The sequence below is a fragment of the Chrysemys picta genome, chromosome 9, assembly GCF_011386835.1.
Source record: "Chrysemys picta bellii isolate R12L10 chromosome 9, ASM1138683v2, whole genome shotgun sequence".
Classification (NCBI taxonomy): Eukaryota; Metazoa; Chordata; order Testudines; family Emydidae; genus Chrysemys; species Chrysemys picta.
This window is the reverse complement of record NC_088799.1, coordinates 93,372,260-93,395,567: the sequence shown is the minus strand read 5'-3', so window position 1 is coordinate 93,395,567 and position 23,308 is coordinate 93,372,260. Positions and strand designations below refer to the sequence as shown.

General features: G+C 44.1%; 1 protein-coding gene across 5 annotated transcripts in view; it reads left to right on the top strand.

Moving 5' to 3' along the window:
• PASD1 (PAS domain containing repressor 1) overlaps nt 1-23,308 on the top strand; it is a 78,773-nt gene that overhangs the window by 20,189 nt on the left and 35,276 nt on the right. For 2 of the 5 annotated variants that reach the window (XM_065556698.1, XM_065556699.1), the window contains exons 2-7: nt 10,865-10,921; nt 13,055-13,209; nt 14,562-14,653; nt 16,226-16,315; nt 19,354-19,474; nt 21,672-21,785. In XM_065556698.1, coding sequence (XP_065412770.1) covers nt 10,890-10,921; nt 13,055-13,209; nt 14,562-14,653; nt 16,226-16,315; nt 19,354-19,474; nt 21,672-21,785 — 604 coding nt within the window. In that variant the 5' untranslated portion in view covers nt 10,865-10,889. The remainder of the gene's footprint in view (nt 1-10,864; nt 10,922-13,054; nt 13,210-14,561; nt 14,654-16,225; nt 16,316-19,353; nt 19,475-21,671; nt 21,786-23,308) is intronic. The other 3 variants (XM_065556701.1, XM_065556702.1, XM_065556703.1) reach the window with 2 other exon arrangements.

Below are 23,308 nucleotides of genomic sequence, written 5' to 3'. Positions count from 1 at the left end.
AATGGCATGTAGCCCATTGGTGACTGCCAGTAGCAAATATCTCCAACGGCTGGAGACGGGACACTAAATGGGAGGGCTCTCAGTTACTACAGAGAATTTTTTCCCAAGTGTCTAGTTGATGGGTCGTGCCCACATGCGCAGGGTCTAACTGATCACCATATTTGGGGTTGGGAAGGAATTTCCCCCCAGGTCAGATTGGCAGAGACCCTGGGGATTTTTTGCCTTCCTCTGCAGCATGGGGAACAGGTCACTTGCAGTGTAAACTAGTGTAAATGGTGAATTTTCTGTAATGTGAAATCTCTAAACCATGGTTTGAGGATTTCAGTAATGCAACCAGAGGTTAGGGATGTATTTCAGGAGTGGATGAGGTTCTGTGGCCTGCAATGTGCAGGAGGTCAGACTAGATGATCACGATGGTCCCTTCTGACCTTAAAGTCTATTAGTCTATTAGTCTATTAGCAGGCACCACACTGGTCATGTTTGGCGAAAGCATGAGAGCAGAGGTATGTTGCAGAGGAAGCATTGCCTAGTGGACAGAAGACTGAACTGGCACTCAGAAGACCTGGACGCCATTCCCAGCTCTGCCACTGGCTTGTCGGGTGACCTTGGGCAAGTCACTTCCCCTCTCTGTGCCCCAGTTTTCCCTCGTATCCCTGAGGAGTTTACTGTGCTGAGCTCAGGCTTTGGTTAGGGATCTGGAACTTGGCTGTCATTACCTGTCCAAGAATCAAGATGTGGAGACTCAACTTCCTGTCGAAGTGCTGACTTTGGAGAAGTGGATGTTTGTTAATGGTGCCGGTGCCATTATCATCTGATAGTGCAACACAGATATATCGTCTCGCTGTCAGTCAGAGTGGCCTCCAGTGAACTGAGGAGCTCATCTAAGAGGACCTGGGGGTGGAGGTGAGGGTACAGTTTGCACACGTTTCCATCCGGTGACAGTATACGCCAGTGGAATTACAGTATAGTTTTGTGCTACTCTAGGAGTTTGAATCAGCAGTTTTGCCTCCTGACACATTTTCAGAATTTTAGGAAGGTATTAGACAAATTGATAGAACTGAAAAATAAATACCAGAAACCCTGGAAATACTTTAAATGATTGCTCCACTATTGTGCCTCTACCAAGGCTTGGTCAATTAGTGTAGCAAAACAAGGTTGCCCAGTTGTTTTCCTCAGGATCTAAAGTCCCCCAGAACTCAATGCTCATCTAATCTTCTTTTCTTTTCAAGTGTGTCTATTAATATTTCTAGTCTCTTTTTTTCTTTTTATTGTCAGACAACAGCATATACTGGAAAAAAACTCCACAGTTGTGTATCTCCGTATCTTTCATTTCAATTCTGTTTTGAAACACTGTGTTCCAAAACAGCCTTTGATTGTTTTGTCTGATCCATTTTCTTTGGTCACCTCTTAGAAGCCACTTCAGAGTGTTATTGTCATAATGAATGTAGCCAGAAAGCTGTCACAGGTAACAAGTTACATTTAAATCCTGATCCACCAGAGTAGCAACAGTTCCAATTACCTCAGTTACGAAAAACTAACAACAGTACAGAATCAGAACTCTTATTTGTTTTTCTTGCAACGTGAATTTTGCACAGGTGTTTGTTCCCCTGCCCCCTACAGTCCTACTTATACTGATATTTCTTATTGATATATCTCCATTGATGACATACAGCTGAATACTGATGCCACAGGTTAGATCAGGTGTTAGACCCCACGGAATAGAGTGAGCAGGACATCAGCTGCTTTTTTAGTGGGATATCTGTCTCGGTCATCCTGGAATGGAGATAGGTGAAGAAGGCAGATACCCAGGAAAAGGAGGAGAGGAGAACAAGCACAAAGAGAGTGAACCAAGAAGAAAGTGGGAGAGACCACAGGAGGGAGGAGGGCAGGTGAGAGACAAGAGCTAATGGGAACAGGGAGAGAACAGCATATAGGAAGGGGCAGTACTGTGGAATTTGCTAATAAAAATGTTTTTACAAAATGTCAATAAGAGGATAAAAAGAGACACGGAGGACAGGAATAGTGGAGAAAACAATAGATGGAAATGAACGGAAAGATACAGGGAAGCTGAAGGAGAGAATGAAATAATGATAAAAAAAGAAAGTTGGTGTCTCTGTGCTCCATTTCATTTGGATTAGTGGCATTCATTTTAATCCTACATTTTTTTGCCTTGCATTTCAATGTATCTCTCTGGAAAGCATCCCATAGTTGTGTTGGGGCCAGAGGAGAGGCCATGGGGTAATGTTTCTGAAGAGACTTGTGTCAAATTGCTGCTTGCTGTTGGTTGTGGCATTAGGTTAGTGGGCCATGTGCTTTTCGGAATTGTGTGTCTCAGTGATGGGTGAATGTCTTTCGGAATATCAGACCTCATAGTGAAAAGAGAGAGAGAGAGCCTTCTGCCTCTGCTGCTGCCCGACGAAGGGGGATCTCCACTTTGGCCAGCCCTAAAAGTCTTCTGTGATTGGCAAGAGGCTGGTTACAGCTGCAGGAATCTGCAAATGGCAGGCAGCCAATTTTAACGCTCCGACAGGTAAACTCCATAGTGATGACTACTTTTTGTGCTAAACAACCATAGAGATGATGAAGCACTGTTTGGTTTTCAAATGTCATTGACATTCACACGGCATAATTGAATCTGTAACATTTTACTGAAAAAGTTAAATTCAGCCTTTTAAAAATTAAATCAGTTGTTTAGCTGTCAACCACAGTCATTCCCTCCTGTTGCCTCAAGAAGAATGAACCATATAAAACCTGTTGCTGGAGAATGCCATCAACTCTCTTATTTATTGTAGCACCACATTGTGCTAGAAAGCTCTGCACCCAGAATTTGAGACCAAGCTCACACATTATTTACATGTATGCTGTGTTGTAGCTGTGTTGGTCCCAGGATATTAGAGAGACGAGGTGGGTGAGGAACTGAAGAACTGCTCTGTGTAAGCTCAAAAGCTTGTCTCTTTCACCAACAGAATTTGTCCAATACCAGATATTACCTTGTCCACCTTGTCTTTCTATTATTTACATGGGCACATTGTAATAAACAAAATCTCTTTCTCCAGTGTATATTTGAGAATGCTAATGCTTCTCTAACGTGGTAAATACTACCTAAGGTCCTGATCCTGCAAAGACTTACATAGGAGCTTAGCCTTACACACTGTGACTAGTGCCACTGAAGTCAAGGAACTACTCACAATGCATGCGGTTAATTTTTGCAGGATTGGGCCCTAAGGTAGGCTTTATCACGAGTTCAGTGAAACTAACTCAAGTCTGTTCCGATGTTGGACTCTGGGGCCGTCAAGCCCTTGCAGTGCACAGGAACAGACCAAATGGCCAATAATTGCTACGGCCGACCATTCAGCTAAGCGTTGAAGAAGAATAGAACTAATCAGGTGCTTAAAATTAAGCACATGCATAAGCATTTGGAGGATCAAAGCATAAAATCCCAACCAGAAGATGTTTGTAGGGACATCCTTATTTGACCTAGTGTTCCATTAACAGGAAACAGTAATTTTCAAGTTGATATTATACTTTGCCCTTGTGGGTTATATTAATTGCTGATTTGCAGTAGACAAGTAAATATACATTTCTGCAATCAAAGGCCCACAGATCCAGATGTCTCCTGAATTCAGACATGCAGAGATGTTTTTTTACTTCTGTGAAGCAAAGGGATGTTCATTTTTTGGGCAGGGTGGGGAGGATTTTGCGAGAATATTGCCAGTAGCATGAAACAGCATTTCAACTATTCATTGAGCTACTGAGTCCCTTTATCCTATTAAGATTGTCATACCCCATTCCCCTTTTTGTAACCCTTGACACTACTTTAAACACTCTGAAGACTGACGGGTCTAAAATGCAATTTACCCTTAAAAATGCTATCTCGGTTTTTTAAACTCTCCTGCTGATATTGGGGAGAGACGACTGGGGCAGGGGGACCTTCTTCCCCTCTGAGGGCTGCAAGACTGATGAAATCCACATTTCTCTGCTGGGTAACTTACCAGCACATACCTTGGATGGGGAAAAATAAGAAATAGTTGGGACTGATGACAAGCTGTTCCATCTCTTTGCTGCATTCTTGCAATCAGGCAGGATACTGAATGGTTCTAGAATCTTTCGGAGTGTTTCAGGAGAGGCTATTCAGTTGGCCATCAACAAATCTTAATTCCTCTGACTATTAATACAGTTAAAGTAAAAGATTTCAGAGTGTTAGTCTGTATCAGCAAAAATAACGAGGAGTCCTTGTGACACCTTAGAGACTAACAAATTTATTTGGGCATAAACTTTCATGGGCTAGAACCCACTTCATCAGATGCATGAAGTGGAAAATACAGGAGCAGGTATAAATACATGAAAGTGTGGGAGTTGCCTTACCAAGTGGGAGGTGAGTCTAACGAGACAATTCACTTAACAGCAGGATATGAAGGGAGGAAAGATAACTTTTGAAGTGGTAATGAGAGTGGTCCATTTCAGACAGTTGACAAGAAGGTGTGAGTAACAGTAGGGGGAAATTAGTATTGGGGAAAATAGGTTTAGGTTTTGTAATGACCCAGCCACTCCCAGTCTTTATTCAGGCCTAATCTGATGGTGTCCAGTTTGCAAATTAATTCCAGTTCTGCAGTTTCACATTGGAGTCTGTTTTTGAAGTTTTTGTTGTTGAAGAATTGCCACTTTTACGTCTGTTATTGAGTGACCAGAGAGATTGAAGTGTTCTCCAACTGGTTTTTGAATGTTATGATTCCTGATGTCATTTATTCTTTTGCGTAGAGACTGTCTGCTTTGTTGTTCTATCTGTAACTATTTAAAACACGCTTATATGCAAACCTACTGCTGCTAGTCTTCCACCATTAAGAGTGGCCATAACCCCTATGACACTATTCTTAAGTATTCTGAGTACTATATTTAGCTCCATCTTACAACAAGACAAAGAGCACTTAGGACTAAATGTAGCTCTGAAGTGCTTAATCCAGTTAAGAATATTTTGTCTTTAAGTGTACTCTTTATGGTAGGTCTTTTTACGCTCACCATTCTGCTGCATCATGCAAAAAGCTGTTGTGTGTGTCTGTTAACATTCATTCTTCCATAGCCTTTACTGTTAAGACATTTGTATTGATTTTTAGACTCTTATTTTCTTTCACCGTTTGCTGTCCAAATCTCTTGTTGATTCAAACGATCTCTCACCATCGTTGACTGTATCCCATAAGGATAGGCACATGGAGCCTCATTCTGCAGACCCTTGGAGCTTGTATAGTCATTTATGCGTGTGCAAGGTGGATATACAAAGCTAACTTGATAGATTTGTCACCTCCACTTTGTAGTGGTATAGATTGGAGTGCATGATTCCTAATTCAGGCTTGATAGGTGTTAACAGACAGTTACATAAAGTATCTGTGGGTAGAGCACTGCACTTGGACTGGGAATGCTGGGAATGGGCGACAGGATGGATCACTTGATGATTACCTGTTCTGTTCATTCTCTCTGGGGCACCTGGCATTGGCCACTGTCAGAAGGCAGGATACTGGGCTAGATGGACCTTTTGATCTGATCCAGTATGGCGATTCTTATGTTCTTATGACTCAGGAGAAGTGGGGTCTATTCTCTGCCACTGTCCTGCTGGATGAACTTGGGCAAGTAACCGCTCACCCTGTGCCTCAGTTTCCCCATCTATAGCCTGGGGATAATGATACTCATCTCCTTTTTAAAGTGCATTGAGATATACTGATGAAAAGTGCTATGTAGGAGCTAGGTATTATTGCTGATTAAGAAGCTTCTCTTTACTCAGCTGTTAAGGCTGATGAGGAAGATGGTCACCAGTGGAGGCTGATGAAAACATCTCCACAGAGATAACTGACATTGCACAGAATGGCATTCACTTGCTCATCAACACTGTAGTTAAAGTTATGGTCAGACTTCCTTATAATCCTTTGGTTTGATTCATGACTTGGGAAAATTCTCCATTTTGGCTGAATTTTTCTATTTGTGGTCTCAGCCCAAAGTAACATGTTTTGGAAAATTTGAGTAAAATCCACCACCACCCTATTCCGACCCCGTTTTTTGGTCCCCCAAAGTTATTCAAAGGGAATAAAACCTTTTCTCGCTATTAAAAATAATATGCACATATAGCTCCAAAATGCTTGAACGTGAGGAGAATTTCTGGGTGGCTCATATTTCTGGAGGACTAGTCTCTAAGCCAGTTTACAAAAATAAAATTAATGGAGATATAAGCAATTTCAGCTAAGAGTAGAAGTACGGTACTATTTATAGATCAGCAGGAGAACGTAAATACATCGTAGCCTCATTCTCCTCTCGTGCCAGGATAAATCAGGAATAATTCCATTGAAGTAAAAGCAGTTACACTGGTGTAAAGATGATGTAAGTGAAGATAAGGAGTATCAGACCCATAGTACTGATGATTGTTATGTAGGTTGTGCTTTCAGCTGCAGTTTCACTGTTGTTTCATTATAAACGTAGGAGATGCATAAAGTTTTGTCTGTGTGTCCTGGAAGTATGTGTTCCCAACTGGAAATTGGAATAAAACTAGCCATCGTAAGATTATTAAAGCACTTCATACTGAAATAACTCCACATAAGCCTTGAATGGTTTTCTCGTGATCTCCTATTCTTCAGGAGGTCTTTGATTCCTCTTGAGATGTAGCCACAATATTACAAGTTCGCTGAGCTAAATTCTCAGTGCAAACCTAGTGACATAAGTGAATTTGGCACCAATGAACTGGAACTTGGCCTATTGCCTCAGTTTATTCATAGACATCCCCACCCCCACCCCCATTCAGTGCATGCCCACAATATCTTAATATCATTGGCTTTCTGCCTGTGTCACTCATGGTATTCAGCAGCGGCCCCATATTTTCAATCCCCAAATCTTTCTCATCTGCTTTTCTCAAGATACTTGAGTTACACACGCCTAGAGCAGCAGCCATATCAGCGCTCGGACCAGCCTCATAGTTGTGTCTCCTTCTCGTCAAAATACTTTTAATTAATACGAACCATGAACAAACTGTTCGTTTTTTCACATACCCAACCTATAGGCATCGTCATTCATTCACCTTCCTTTTTTGCCAATTTATACTGAATTGGTAACGTCAGGAGTTTGTTACTGCGTCTCGAATCAATTCTCCGGGCTCAGTGATAATAAGAACAACAGTAACAACCATGAGGCTATGGCACAGAGCTGTCCATTTGAACAGCGTGGCTGGATTAAATATTCTTTGCATTTGGTAAGCCAGCAAATGCTCCTTGTTGTTGATGATGACCCTGAAATTATCGAGAGTTCAGCTGTACTCATAGGTTTTTTGTTTTTTTTTCATGAGAACATGTGTCCTTTGAAACAAGGAAAGTGTCAACTCCTAGTACTCCAGAGATATTAGTGCTCCTGTTGTGGGGGCTATCAATGCGCTCGCAGAAAGAAGACAGAATTTGACAAAATTGGGTAATTGAGAAATGATGTGCCTTGCAGATGGACAATGAGATGATGTGGAGAAAAGAAAAGAGTCTTGGAGAATTAAAGTAATTAAAATCTTTGACTTAAAAGGGAGCACAAAGAGCTCATTAGCATTTATCTCAAAAGCAATTGGAGAGGTGATAATAATGTAAAAGGAATAGAAAGCAATACTGGAGGGGTCCAATTCTAACTTTGGATGATTATTTATCGCTCGCATTGACTTCAGTGGAAGATGAACATGGAGATCCGAGGGCAGAGTTTTGGCCAGAAGAATGAGTAAAGCAGATATAAAATATACTCGGAGTCGTGACTCTGTCACAAGAACACACCATAAACTGTCTTGAACTTCACTGTTTTGGTGCAACTTTTTCCCATCCTGTGTGTCAGACAGTTTAGCTAAAAACCAGTCCAAACAGATTCCTGAGGAATCCCGGCCCATGACCTCTGGGGAGCGCCTTTTCAGTCCCCTCTCCTTCCCGCCTCCCACATCCTCCTAGATAGTTACAAATACAGATGTGTCTCTTGCCAGTAAGAGAGGGAAAAATCCTCTTTCGGGGTCTGTGTTTATGCTGTTTTACTGGTCAACAGGTAGGAAGCAACTGTCCCCTTTTTACATGTCCAAACTCTTCTGGAACCCACGTGGGAGCCGTTGAAGAACCAAGAGCTCCTGTGCTGCTTCCAACTCACCTTTGCGATCATTTACCTGAGCTTTAGTCATGTGGCCTTGGTAGAAAAGAGAGATTCATCGGAAGCACCAACTTCCATAAAAAATCTATTGAAACACAGAAAGAAAAGAAAAAGATTAATGAGGCCAAATAGTGCTTGATTTACATGAGAGGATTCATTGTGTAACCCACACAACTCCTGGGTGTGGTGTTCTGTCCCATCGAGACCATTTAGAGAGAGAGATTAATGAGTCTGTTCTACAGCCTTTGCTAACAGCCATATGGCTTTTAGCTCATGCAGTCGAGGCTCATGCACTGCGGTCCCAGGTTTGATCCTCCCTGCCGACGACTGGAGTCTGTTGGTGTTACAAGTGGGCACTTGTAACGCCACCAGATCCTAGTCGTCGACAGGCGGGATTGAACCTGAGACCTCTGTGCGGGATCCTCTTCTGCTTGAGCTAAAAGCCAACTGACTGTTAGCTATGGCTGTAGAGCAGACTCATCAATCTCTCTCTCAGTGGTCTCAGTGCCACTACATGGGGCAGAGCACCACACCCAGGAGGTATGTGGGTTACAATTGCATATAAGTTAATGGTTGAAAGAAAATGGCATAGTAATACCATTACACAACCAGGAAACACAGAGAAAATGCACGAATTAAAAACTTAAAGCGTGTGTGCGTGTGTGTACGTACGCTAAGACAAGTGTAATTCCATGAAAAATAGCGGGCAAAGGAAAGATCGGTGGTGTCCAAATCCAAGAAATGCTATTGCAAGAGGAGATGTAGCTGAAAATGTATTGGATGTAAAGATAAAAGTATATTGTAATATGGTGCTAAACTCTGCAGTGCTTCCCTTCCCTTCAAAGCCCTTTGGCGCCCATGGAATGTCTCTAAATAGCCCAAAATGAGTGTTTCATGAGCCCAAGAAGCCCATGAGGTTGTATGGAACAAACAGGCCAAGTTCTGCACTGCCTTCCACTCTGGGTAACTGGGCTTAGGCGAGTTGCATGTGGTATAAATCAGCCCAGAACATGGCCCAAAATCTTTAGCTCTTTGAGGCTTTGCTGAGCTTTGACAGGTTAACAAGGAGCATATTCTTAAGGAAGTGCAATAGAGTGTTTTCAGCTTTTCGTAGCTGTTGCTTGCTAGTCTGAGTACAGTTGTGGGTTAATTAAAATTTGTTCTCCCTGTAAGGATTAATTTTGCCATCTCTATTTACACGGTGATAAGAAGTGCTTATCTTCCCCTGTCAGTCTGCACTGATGAATCTAGCAGGTAATTTCTGATTCGGTTATGTGCGCTCAGGTGCACTATCTGATCTGGAACCCTGCCCTTCCTTTGATGCGCCCTCACCTTTTGGGAAGAAAGGAATCCTTCAGTTCATTTCCTTTGCCCAGTTTGCCCCTTGAGGTGAGGGGTCGGGAGAGAGGAGGCTAAGCGGAGTTGGAAAACCTCTGGAAAGCCTTTAATTTAGGCATCATCTTTTGAAAAGCCAGTCGTGCGCTTTTCCTGTCAGCTCTGGGCAGCTCTATTTTGTGCAACTTTTATAGCTATTAAGTCATTTGGGGTTGGAGCTGGCATGCAGCAGCAGGGGAAAATATTTGGATCTGTCCAATCAAGATTGTTCCTGGGGCACTGGGTGTGTTGCCAGGGGCTTGCCAGTGAAAGTGCTCGTTAGCACCGTGGACTCTGATTGGCTGCTAAAGTTAATGACAGGCATAGATTCCAGTCAATTTGGGGACTGGTTTTGGAGCTCTCTTAGGCGGGCTGTGACCTGGCAAGGCAGTCTCTGGGAGATTAAGGGTGTGGAATGATTGTGGCTGGATTGTCTGCCTCTGCCCGTTTGACAGATCTGGAACGTGACTGGATCCGGATTGGCCAATCTGAGTCACAGAAAGCAAATTGCCAGTTAAGAAGTTGCCCTTGTTGTGTTAAATTTTCCATCACTTTATCGGACTCAAGAGCAGAGTGCTCTTGAGGGGAGTTGCTCTTCACTGTTGCCCTTACCTGTGCAGTGAAAGAACTTTGAATAAAATAAAGGCTGCGGCCCAGATTCACCTCAGCTAGTGCAGAGAGGTACCAGTTTCACTTCCCTGCACCCCAGGAGGCTGCTGAGGTGATACACGAGGAGCCTGATCCAAATCAGTGCAAGTGTTTGCATTTACTCAATGGCCTTTGAATCCTTTGGCAGGCTTCATCATGTCCTAGTGTTGCCTAATGCCGCTTCCTTCCTGGACAACACTGGCTCCATATTCCGCTCTCCCATCCTTCCTCTGCAAGGGAGGTTTCCACCACTGCAGTTCCGTCCTGGTGGATTGACCAGCAACAGGAACTTGTGCTAGCACGGACTGGCAAGGACCCTATGCTGAAACTGGCTCTCATTTTTTAAGTTTGCAAAATATAAGTTTATTGATTTGCCCCCAGGCACCTTGCACTCAGATAAACATGCAAGTCGCTGGGCAGAATTTGCCCTATAGCGTGTTTTATCATTTTTCCATTGCACAAAAGTATTACTGTATATTTTGAGTTGATATCCAAACATCGCTTCTAAATGCTGAATATACAGTGTAAAAAGAAAAGCACCATAAAGTAGGGGAGGGTGGGGAAAGGGAAGATAGAAACTAAATGAATATCCTGGATTTTAATTGTTTTGGGCATTAGAGTCAAGGCTTCTGACTTGTCAGCATCAGTGTAATTGGACAATGTTTCCTGGGTGTTAAAGGAGGTAAATGCTGCTTTTTCCTTCCAGAACCCTGTGTTGTGTAAACGAGCTGATGGATGAAGATGAGAAGGACAGGGCAAAGAGGTATGGATGGACGTACAGAGCACTGGAAGGGGTGTGCGTTAAATCCCTCTCGTATGTGGCAATGTAACAAGATTTGCTTGCATTGTGATTGGAATGCTTTCTGGGGCCCCAGTCGGCTACTGTGGGTTTCAAAGGCAAAAATCCCATTGAGTTCACTGGAGCAAGATTGCATTCTTTATATGTCAGAGTTGGCGCAGGGACAAATACGCAGCCTTTTTCATCACCCAGTGGTGCAGCTGACGCCCAAGAAAAGGCTAATCAGCTTTCAGAGATTGCTAGGTTATATTGTCTTGCCCTCGGGATCATTGATCATCCAGTTTACTGTTTGTTGTGATGATTCAGTGCTCCTGGTCGGGGTTTTCACTGGTTGGGTTTAGTATCTTGTTGGAGGATGATTTCTCTCTGAAGTTTAGAGGAGGTTCCAGCTTAATCCTGGGTGAGAATTCATCTCTCTTAATAAAACTATTACCTTTCTAATTGGTCTTTGGACAATACAAATGGGCCCGAATGAAAACACTGGGTCTGAGACACACCCCAAATCTGGTGTGGGGTGTTTGCTTTCAAATCTGAACCTAGATGGGCTTTCTATAAAATACCCATTCCAGATCCCACGAGCAGGAGCACTTGGCGACATGAATAAACTTGTCAAAGATTTTAATTGCAACTAGTGCTGTCAGTGTCCGCCTGCTGCAAAGTCGGGTCATTTGTGATACTAGCATGGAAAGGAACCTTATGGAAGAAATTGCACATGGGTATGCTTCCTGTTTTACTACTGATTTTAACAAAGGGGAAAACTTTATTGAAACCTTCTTAACCATTATTAAGGCAGGTTGGAAGTTGGTGTGTGGTTTCTTTGTGCATCACGTTTCTACTCAGTTCAGATTTTCAAACTATTGCGTGGCCTCAATTTTGTGCAGTTTTTTCACAGCCAGGTTTTTCTGGGCACAAAACTTGTGTATGCATGTTATACTGGTATGCAGAAACCAGGAAATAGGTATCTCACCCATTTTGGCACACATAATGCAAAAAAACCAGTCATGAAGAAACTACTCAGAAAACGATCTGCAGACACAGTCGTGACTGCAATCTTAGAGGCCAGTTGGAGAGCCCTTTGAAAATAATGCATATATTGGAACTGAGTGACATTTTTCACATGAAAGTTTTTTGTCAGTGAAAAATACAGATTGGTGACATCAAAATGTTTTGTAAATTCATGTCAATTTCATGGAATTGTTTCAGTCAAAAATACCCCCAAAATTTGGAGAAAGTGAAACATTTCAATTTTTCAGTTTGAAACGACTTTTCAAAATTTTCTTTGATTTTATTTTAAAAAACAATTTATTTTTATTTTTAAAAAGGTCAAAATTGAAATGAAACGTTTTGATTTTGTCACCACAAAAAATGTTACGTTTTTTCCAACTTTTCGATTTGCTGAAAAATTGAAACAATTGGTTTTGGTTTAACCCAAAGCAATATTTAAACTATTTATTTTAAATTGGCAGCAAACCAAAAAGCCTGCTATTCACACAGCTCGAGCGTATACCAAATGACCACCTCTTTTCAAAAAACCCCACTCAAAACCAACCAGGGCCAGCTCCAGAGGTTTTGCCGCCCCAAGCAGCAAAAAAAAAAAAAAAAAAAAAAAGCCGCGATCGCGATCTGCTCTACCACCGCTGCTTCAGTCTTCGGCGGCAATTCGGCGGCTGGTCCTTCACTCCGAGAGGGACTGAGGGACCCGCCGCCAAAGAGCTGGATGTGCCGCCCCTCTCCGTTGGCCGCCCCAAGCACCTGCTTGCTGGGCTAGTGCCTGGAGCGGGCCCTGAAACCAACCAACCAAAACCCTGCCTAAGTAAATAAACGTATTCACTCCAAAGAATATCAGTGGTTTTTCAAACCTTCAGACATTCCTTGTTCTTTGTGAGCTTGATTCTGCTGTGAGATGCTGAGCACTCCAGCAAAGTTCTCAAGCGCATGCTTAGCTTTAAGCATAGGAGTAGACCCATTGAAGCCAATAGGACTTTAAGTTAAGCGTGTACTGCCGTGCTCTGCTGGGCCGGAGCCTCTCAGGACCTTGCAGGATCGAGACAGTCACCCCTTGCTTTCCTTAATGGTGTTTGTGTTTTGATCAACCAGGGCATCACGCAACAAATCTGAAAAGAAAAGGCGAGATCAGTTCAATGTCCTCATCAAAGAGCTCTGCACGATGCTGCAGGGTCATGGCCACCCTCTCAAGATGGACAAGTCCACAATATTGCAGAGGACCATTGACTTCTTACAGAAACAGAAAGGTATTGGATAGTGCTCAGCCCGTGCTTACTGCCCTCCAAAAGGTGTGTGAGAATTGCTGAGGGAGTCAGAGAGCAGCTGGCCAGCGCTTTATTTCCGGGGAGAACAGGGACACTGAGCTGCAAAACAGTGTGAGCGGTGAGCAGAGCAAGAGGTAATAGCCGGAGTCGGCCTTCAGAGGAGGTTGAATTCTCTGATGCAGGGTTAAACCACAAAGCACTTGAAAAGGGGCGTGGTTGTAATGTGCAGCTCTAGGCCAGAGCCTAGCAGTGTGTCTAACTACAGAGCTCTAGTCCCACCCCTGCCCTCCGTATTCCCTTGCATCTCTTGGTTTGCTCTCCCTATCCCTTGCTCCCCACTCTACATTATCTAATTCCTTGCTCCCTTCTTGCACCATCCCGTTGCCTCTTCTGCTCTGCCTTCAGTCCTCTTTGCTCTTCCTCATCTCTCCCTCGCTGCTCTGCCAGATTCTGTGTCCCAGTTGTCCATCTCTCCCCTGTTTCCCAGATGGCCTAGCCCTGGCTATGTGATCTGTTGCCCAGTCTCTCCCCACAACCTAGCTCTCTTTGCACCCGTATCTCTTCCTCCCCATGGCCCCTTTGCTGTTTGCGTTCTCCTGACTCCCACCCCTTTCTTTCATTCTCCTGCTTCCCCACAAACCCCCAAGTCTCATTTTTCCTGAACCTGCTTCCCTGTGTTAATAGGGGAGAGCACCAGATGACTTGCTTCAGGGCTGTCTCCTGGCTCCTTCACAGTGTAAGACATGCCCCCAAACAAAGCAGAGTTGGCCAGTGGCTACCAGGCCAGGGCAGCAGAAGAGCCTTGGGTAGCGTAGGGGAAAGGTAGTTCCGTATTCTGTTGCTTGGAGCTTCATGGAGCATGTCAAACACTCATATGAACAAGGGACAGCTGGCATCTGGCCAAGCAAGTGCTAAGGGATGCCCCAGGTGGCCGCCTATGTTGCATATAGCACCATGAATTGAGTAATTCCCCCTCCTGTGGGCTCTTAGTAGGTAATTTCAGATTTGAGGTCAAATATTGCTGTCTACGACGCCACTGTGAATCTGGAGTAACCCCGTGGGCTCTGAGGGGATTACTCTGATTTACACTGACTTAACTGACCGCAGAATTTGGGCCCCGATCTTCTTTTTAAAATTATTCTCACACCTCCTTTTCCGCCTCCTTTATGTCTTCCCCTTTTCTTGATCTCCCCAATGACATTCGTACGCTGCTGGAGCTGAGACTTCCATATAAGAGGAGATTATTCCTTGTGAAAAATCTAGCGCTCCCTCAAAAATGAAAAACAATCCAGTTGACGTGGGTCCTGTTGCTTTTCTGGTATTTTCTCTTTAAGAAATCACAGCACAGACCGAGGCCGGTGAGATTAGACAAGACTGGAAGCCTTCGTTTCTTAGCAATGAGGAGTTCACCCAGTTGATGTTAGAGGTAAGAAGAAATGAAAGATTTCTGAGGGTGGGGGAGTGGCGAGCTCAGAGGTACGGTGCCTTTCATCTCTCGGTCATTGCATCCACTAGCAAGTACTGAGACGACACAGCTCGTTCCTGGAGAGCATTGACTGCCATCAGATTATTACTATTACCGTTATTGTTTGTGTTATGGTCTGGAAGCCTCCGTCCTGGGGCAGGTCCCTGTTGTACAACCCAGAATAATAAGATGATGCCCCGTATATTGTTTACAGATGATAAACAACTTTCTGTTACGATCCACCAGGTCTGGCTTTGAACAGGTGGCAAATCCAGTGTGGGGGAGAAGCCAGTTGCACCAGAATAAGGGTGTATGCTGGGCGGCATTGCAGTGTCTTGGTTATTCCTTTTCATCAGGATGTCATGAGTGACCTCCTTGGAAAAGTCTGTTCATTCTTTCCGGGAGTTGCTCTCACCAAACAAGTTAGTTCATTCGGGTTTAATCAAAACAGACACCAGCCTGCGAGATGGCAGGGGGAGGAGTTTGTAATAGCTCTCACTCTGTGTGGCTGTATCACACCGTGTACTGGTTTGCTTTTTAGTCACAAAGCTAATCTGTGCTGAGACAGTTTGGGACTTTTATTTTCAAGTCTCTGTTGCTCTTCATGCTTGAGCCAGGGCAGAGTGAGTGAGGAGGAGAGGTGATCGGGGAAGGGGGAATGGAGGATACCTGCACCACCCATCTCTGCTGCCTGTGAACTAAACTACAGAGCATCATTAGCATTGGCATTGGAAGAGATTGCTTTGTTTGTTGTGCTGACTGGAGATAAAACATTCCTGACCTTGATAGCTGTCCTAGAAGAATAGGGGCCTGGACTAGTAATACAGGAAGGAAACACACTGACTCAGAATGAAGGGAAAGAGAACTTCAGCGCCAGTGCTGAGTTCCCCATCATGTAAGCTCAAATGCTTCGGGGCCCTGCTAACTCAGTAGAGCTTACACATGCTATTTATACATCAGAGATACAGTCGTCCAGCAAGGGAGAAGTAGGGGCAGCCATTGTAGATGAGAAAAGAGAAACCAAACTAAAGTGAAAAACAATCATTTCTGTAATCGGCTGTACAGGTGTAAGCAAAATAAATAACATTTTAAGTCTCATTGGCTTTAGCTATAAATTGGTAAATCTGTATCTGTCTGTCTGTCGTTTCCATCCTGTGCTCACCAGGATGGTATTTGGCATCTCTGTTAGTCAGTAGGTTAACGATTGCGTAACTTGCTACATATAATCGGAAGTCAGCAGGGTTGTATGGGTGGTGAATGAGGAATTTGACATCCTATATCTTGCTTCATGTTAAATCAAGATTCCGTGGATGCAAAATGCAAGTTAAATTAATGCTAATGAGAAAGTAATTAGCTAGAAGGACTCTGAATGAGGCACCATGTTTAGTAATTACTTTTATTCTTTCTATCCTGAACCACTATGGATTTATGTTGGTTGCAGTGTTAGAGGTATCACTTTTGAAAAAAATTACCTCTATATTGTATTTGAAGTACAGGTACATTCTTATTTTTCTTCCTGCCTTTTATCATTAGGCATTAGATGGATTTCTCATTGCACTTACCACTGACGGGATTATTATTTATGTATCTGATAGTGTCTCCTCTCTTCTTGGACATTTACCGGTAAGTTCTAACAACATAACGCTTAGACGTCTGGTTTTTAATTTAGAATGTCCAGATTGTTACACGCCTGAGGCTCGACAACAACATCCCCCAGCTAGGGTGACCAGACAGCAAATGTGAAAAATCGGAACAGAGGGTGGGGGGGTAATAGGAGCCTATATAAGAAAAAGACCCAAAAATCGGGACTGTCCCTATAAAATCGGGACATCTGGTCATCCTACCCCCAGTTGGTGTAGTGTGCACACTCCCCCAGCAAGCTCAGGGATTGTGTACAGAGAGCCCTCACAGAGCTCCTTCTAGGGGCTGTGTGATATAGCTCAGTTACATTGTCCAGGTGGCCTTGTGCCTACCATGCACAGTCTGACCCTAAGATTGTCATAGAGGAACAAATTCTGCCTCCCCCATTGAAATCAACAGCAAGATTTCCATTGACTTCAGTGGGATCAGAATTCGGCCCTGTGCAAGAAATAGTGTCCAAGTGGCTTAGCCAACACAAGTGTGCATGAGCAGGATATACAATGTGACTGATATTTGCCCTCATTTCTCAAATCGTATCTTCCGTTCAGGCTAGTAATACTGTATACCTGACTAATAGCCACGGCCACATTGCATACTGGGAGTTGCAGCATTCCCCACATGGAGCCTGCTGGGCTGTGAGATGCTTCAGATGGAGAAGCACTGTGTGACTTCACTTTTACTGAGAAACCCATCATGTGCTGCAATCCACCCACAGTAGTCAATATCCATTCAGCTGTGCTTTGTCATGCACAATATTAGCCATATTGTATCTGGTCATGGAGGAGAGAACTAACTGGATGAATGCAATGCCTTCCTTGGCTTATGAACCCAACAAACCCTTAGGGAATATCCCAAATTGCTGTGAAATCCCTAAGTAATAGATTTTGCATTAGGATCTCTGACTTAGCTTAAAAAAAATGATATGTACCCACAGCTTTCTGTACATCTGAGGCCACTTATGTGTGTTGTTTATTCCACCAAGTGTCTGGAAAATATTGTGGTCATGGAATGTGCTCTTGATAATGCTATTTTCAAACAATGTACAGATGGTGTGAGGGCTAAATCTCCTCACTTTTGATCAAAAGCACATGGGCATTAGACGTGTCTGAGGCCTGAGGTTTCTGGGAAGAATGTGTTACACTAGTAAGCAACAATCTGGTCCAGGAGTTGTTTCTATTCCCTCAAAAGTGTAGTTAGTTCTACTCTTTGGTGCCAAGCATGTGTATATAGGCTAGTCTGTCTACCTGTGATTTTTTTGCCATATGATTGTAAATGCTAGTGTAGACAGGGCACAAACATGTGTTGCCTTGTTAGTACAGCAGGTCAGGGAAGCTTCAGTGAAACCATATTCCATTGGACTATGCAGTTCCATCAACCTCGAAACGCTTTGTGAAATCGGGTTGATTTCACTGGAATTTTGTATCAGGGGAAAACGTTCTGATGATGTTGAAACGATGTTTCAACAGTTTTGCACCAAAACATTTTGGTTCTGAATGTCCTTTTTGTTTCTATTTTTAAATGTTGTTGTTATGTTGCATTATGTTATATAAAATATATTTGCAAGTTGAAATGGAAACAAAACATTTCAATCGACCTGCAACCATTTTTTTTTAAAGAATTTTCCTTCATGGAGAATTTTGAAATGACATTTTTTTCCAATTTGGAATGAAGCCAAATTTTGAAATCTTGAAATCCTTCGTGAAACAGAACTTCCTTTCTCCACACTGCTCTAGTTGCTGTTACAAAACTATCAACAAATGCTTGTTTCCTGGAACAAATGTGTCTGTAGTGTCAACACTAGAAATTACAATCCCCTTGATTAATTCAAGAAACAGAAAGGCCCTGTGTAGATTCTGGAGTTGACACTGAGCTACGATCTGAAGAGATTTGACTTCAGAAATTCACTGACAAACACTGTTAACTTTGAGTTACTGGATACCTGAATGTGAAATGTCTATGAGGGCTGTGCCCACTCAGTGTGTCTGTTGCGTGATGGAATGCTGAGGTGCTACACCATTCCTAGCGTAAGCATCTTCCAAACCTACTCCTTGGTACGCTTTTACGCAGCTCTGGTGTCGGGGTTTATTGGGGCTTCCCTGGCTTTAATCCTCTGAATGATGGGCAGATCCAGGGGTGCTTAAGTTACATGGAAGTCTCTCCTCTGGAGTAGCACAAGGTTCCCCATATAGTTGTTTAGCTCAGCCTCATTTTACTACAGATGTTATGCTGTGGATAAACCTTCATTTTTTTCCCATATGGACCACTGATTTTTACACAGAACCCCCCATTTATTTCCGTGGGGAGTATCATGTGCAGACTCATGTCAGGATATGGCCACTTCACCTTGAGTGGTCCCTCAGAATATGTGCTAACTACTTAGGCTAAACTATCTGCTCGTCCTTGTATTTAGCTGTGACACTCTGAGTACCTTTCCCTGACCTGAAGAAGAGCTCCATGCAGCTCGAAAGCGTGTCTCTCTCACCAACAGAAGTTGGTCCAATAAGAGATATTACCTCACCCAGCTTGTCTCTCTAATATCCTGGGACCGACACAGCTACAACAACACTGCATGCTTTCTATTTATGTCAGACAATCAGAGAGTAAGATGAATTTTCCCTGTACAGAAGAAAACACAGGATTAATGTTTCTGCTTATCTAGGTTTAGATTGTATCTTTACTTCCCTCATTAGGGGTGCTGGGAGGATAAATACATTAAACGATTGGGCAGTGCTTTGCCATCAACTCATGAATAGCAGTATATAAGAAATAGGTATTATTATTATAATTATTACAATCTGTCTTGAGGAAGGGGTGGTGCCCCTAGAACAGCGCAGAGAACGAGAATCACAGTTCCTCTCTCTGTCTTCCATGTAACATTGTCTAATGTAACTTCCTTGTGTTAAGTTGTCCTGTTAAAATGACTGTGTCTGCCCACCGTTCTACCCATTGATCAAGTGTTTGTGCCTCTGGACGGGTTAATGCTGTACTGTTGAACATGACAAAGCATTCTTTTGTATCAGTCAGATTTGGTGGACCAAAATATATTAAACTTTCTGCCTGAGCGGGAACAGAGTGACGTATACAAGCTCCTTTCTCCACATGTGCTCATGACAGATCCTGTTGCAGCTGATTTTCTAAACAGTAAGCATCTCTCAAGACTAGATTTAAGGGGAAGATTCTAACCGGCAAACAGCTCCCAGGTTGCGTAACGATGCTGGCTTTTCTGTTATATAGTGCCAGTTCTCTTTCACAAGTTTCTAACAATTCAGCACATCATTACATTTGGTATTTGCCCTTTGATGTGTCACGTAATCTTTGTTGTTGTTTATTTCTAATCACACTAGAAAAATGAAATGGATTCATTTAACTTGACTCCCTTAGATTACTCTCCTGGGGTGAGATTCGGTGGTGAGCCTCTAAGAGGTATGGGTTTCACAGCCCGGATGGAGAGTTGGCTTTAGGGGGGGGCCTTTGTTTCCTTCTGATGTTGAGAGGACTGGAGAGGCCCCGGGTGGCTTGTCTATATTATGGGCCTCAGGACTACAGCTCTGCATGTTACAGCCTTGTCCCCAGCCTGCCCCTCCGCTCCCAGCCCTGTCCCCTGCTTGTGAGGGAATCCTAGAGTCAGCCTGATGACTGGCTTCCACAGTCCCCGTGCGGGGGGAACCCTTCCTCAGACAGATATGGGACCTTTGTATGCTGCTCTTGCCCCTTTTTATGCGGCATAAGGAGGCTGGGGGGAGGCAGGGTGAGTATATCACCCTCGTGCAGAGAGCCAGCATCTGGCCTAATCAGTCCCCACTTAAGTATCATTTAAGCCCTTGAAATAAGACCTACCTGGAATTTCAGCGGTGCTCAGGCCTTGTGCTCATCCTGTGCACAGGGGAAATGTCACCCTTGCTGCAGATTATATAATCCAAGGAGTTTGTGCCTCAGAATATTCATTTGTATTCAGGATTTTTGCCGCCCCAAGCAAAAAAATTGTTGGCCACCCCCCCTTTTTTTGTGCCCCCCTCCCTGCCCCCAGCCCCGCCCCAACTCTGCCCCTTCCGAACCCCTTCCTCAAATCCCTGCCTCCTCCGCCCCGCCTCCTCCCCCGGGGGTGCCGCATTTCCCCCCCGCATTGCTTCCTGCGGCCCCTCCTGCGACCTCCTGCCCCAGCTCACCTCCGCTCCACCTGCTCCCCCGGGAGCGCCGCCGCTCCGCCTCTCCTCCCTCCCTCTCAGGTGAGGGATCAGGGAGAAGCAGAGCAGTGGCGCGTTCAGGGGAGCAGGCGGAGCGGAGGTGAGCTAGGGTGGGGGAGCACAGGAAGTAACCGGAGGGGCACAAGAAGTGACGGGGGGTAGAGGAACCGCTCCCTGCTCCAGCTCACCTCCACACCACCACTGCCGCCTCCCCTGAGCGCCCCGCCGCTCGGCTTCTCCTCCCTCCCAGCCTTGCTGCGCGAAACTGCTGTTTTGCACCTGGCAAGCCTGGGAGGGAGGGGGGGAGAAGTGGAGCGGCGGCGGCACGCTCAGGGGAGCAGGTGGAGGCGGAGCGCAGGCGAGCTGGGGCGGCGGGGGCACTTTTTCTCCATGCCACGGAGTCGGTGCCTAGGATGGCCGGCGCCAGAATGCCGCCCCTAGAAATGTGCTGCCCCAAGCACCTGCTTGTTTTGCTGGTGCCTAGAGCTGGCCCTGTTTGTATTAGAACCTGATCAAAAGCCCTTTCAAATCAATAGAAAGATTCCCAGTGCTTTCAGCCAGCTTCACTGGGGCTTGTGTACCTGGTGCGCCAGTGTGCCTACAGGGAGGGGAGTGATTTCTAAAGCGCGCGAATGGCTTGCGTGCTAATTGGTCTGTGTAGCCCCTGCTTGTGTGCACTAAAAGTTCCCTAGTGCCCTTTAACGGGGTGCTGTTTGAAAGCGGTTGTACGTTAAAGGGCACTAGGAAACTTTTAGTGGGCACCAGCAGGGTCATGGATCAATTAGTGTGGAGTGCGTACCCTGCCACACTGTATAGACAAGCCCTACGGGACCTTGAGTGCAATCCTGGCCCCACTGATGTCAATAGCAAAAGTCACTTTGATTTCCGTGGGCCCAGACTTTCAGCCCTAGTACAGCAATATAAATAGGAGGCTGTAGAGACTAGGGTGGGGGGTACTTTTTCTTAGCCTAGCAGATATATGTTTCTGTAGTTGCTGTTTATTTACTTTGGGATATCTGGAACATCCCAACAGAATGTGCACAGATACCACAGTGACGGGGTCTGTATAAAAACCTAGCTAGATTAGATAGATGGAGTGTGTGAAAGTGCAAACCTAGGGACTAGTAAAAATGTTCTTTTCTCTCTCGTTTCAGCTGAAAAGCAAATAGAGTTTTGCTGCCATTTAGCAAGAGGAAGCTTAGATCCAAATGAGCCCCTAACATATGAATATGTGAAATTTGTAGTGGATTTTAAATATTTTACTCATGGTAAGTTATTGCTTCAGTCCACGCTGTCTTTCTGCCTCTCTCACTTACCCTCTGTCTTTGACCAGAGCCACCTTAAATGCCTTGTTGCACTTTAAAATGCCATATAGGCAACAGAATGGACTGTGCTCCCGATGTGGGAAGAGTCGTTTTTCAGGTGACAGAGCTGGGGTGGTCATTGGCTGGAAGGGTGGCGGTGGAATCCTCTGATTGTTTTAGTTGATTTCAAAGAGACACTATCAAATAGTTCAGACGCTACATTTGGCCTTGCGGTGCTACACATTTTTGAAAACAGTCCAGTTCATTCAAAAACAACATAAAATGCTCCGGTTCGCTCAAAATGACACTTGGAAATGTTATTTGTTACCCTCAGTTTGTATAGGAAGTCTGCAAAATCTTGAATTTTCCAGCATGGTGGATGCAAAAATGGCCATTTCTTGGAAATAAAATAAAATGAAGAGAAAGGAGAGAGAGAGAGAAAGAGAGCGAACATTTTCTGAATTTAATGTTGAAAATGCCCACATGAAAATGTTCTGCCTGGCTCTAATTCTAACATACAGTACAAGCTGCAGTACTGTATACTCGGAAAAATGTTCAGGGTTCAGAAATGGCATCAGTCATTCTTTTTTTCTCCCACTTCCCTTCTGTTCTTCACCTGGTAATTTTAATAGCAGTCATACTTTTTGAAAGCCTGTCATAGCGTCTTCGGTTCTTGCTGCCAGATTCCAAAAGGACCCCTATTATGAACCACTCTTCATCAACAACCTTGAAACAACCCCTCCTGTCAATCATTTAGAGATACAGGGTTTCTATGCTGAATTTAATGAATGGTGTTATGTGTGTGTTTGCACTGGCAATGATTGCATAATATGTATGAGAAGTTTTGTTCACCATCTTTCCCATGATAGGCAGCTCAGGAAAGCAAGTGCTGTTTGGTTTACCACTCTCCCTAGGGCTGGGCCGCATGCAGTATTTCTAATTACGAGCATGAGGGCAAAATTCTCCTCACTAAGCCACACTGCATGTCTCCATTGCATAGTCTGCATCCATTCCTGGCAGTGAACTTCCACACATATCCACGTGGTTTTTCTGCATGGAACAAATGCAGAATATGATCCTCTGGATCAATATCATACATGCGGAGCAGCTAGGAGAAGAGAATTTGGCTAATCCGCTAGTGAATTGTTTGCAAGTAAACAAAGATTCATGTTTTCTGCTGTTTTGGTCTGTCATGGTAATTCGAGCTGAGATCTACAATGACCAAACATCTTTTTCCTTAGTAGGACTGCTAAAGAGATTTTCCACCTAAGGTCGATAGTTGAAAAAGCATAAACAAAACGCAACGAAAGGAACAAACAAGAAACCAGCAGCTGTATTTCACTGTCGTTGTTTTAATGAACCTTTCAGTGTTTCTTGCCTCCTTAAGGTGCTTCCAGCTGGCAGGCTTAGGTTCATACACTTCAATTGAGCTGAAGCTGTTACAAACAGGTTTTCTGCAAAGCCGAGGATTAGTAGTTGCATCTGTG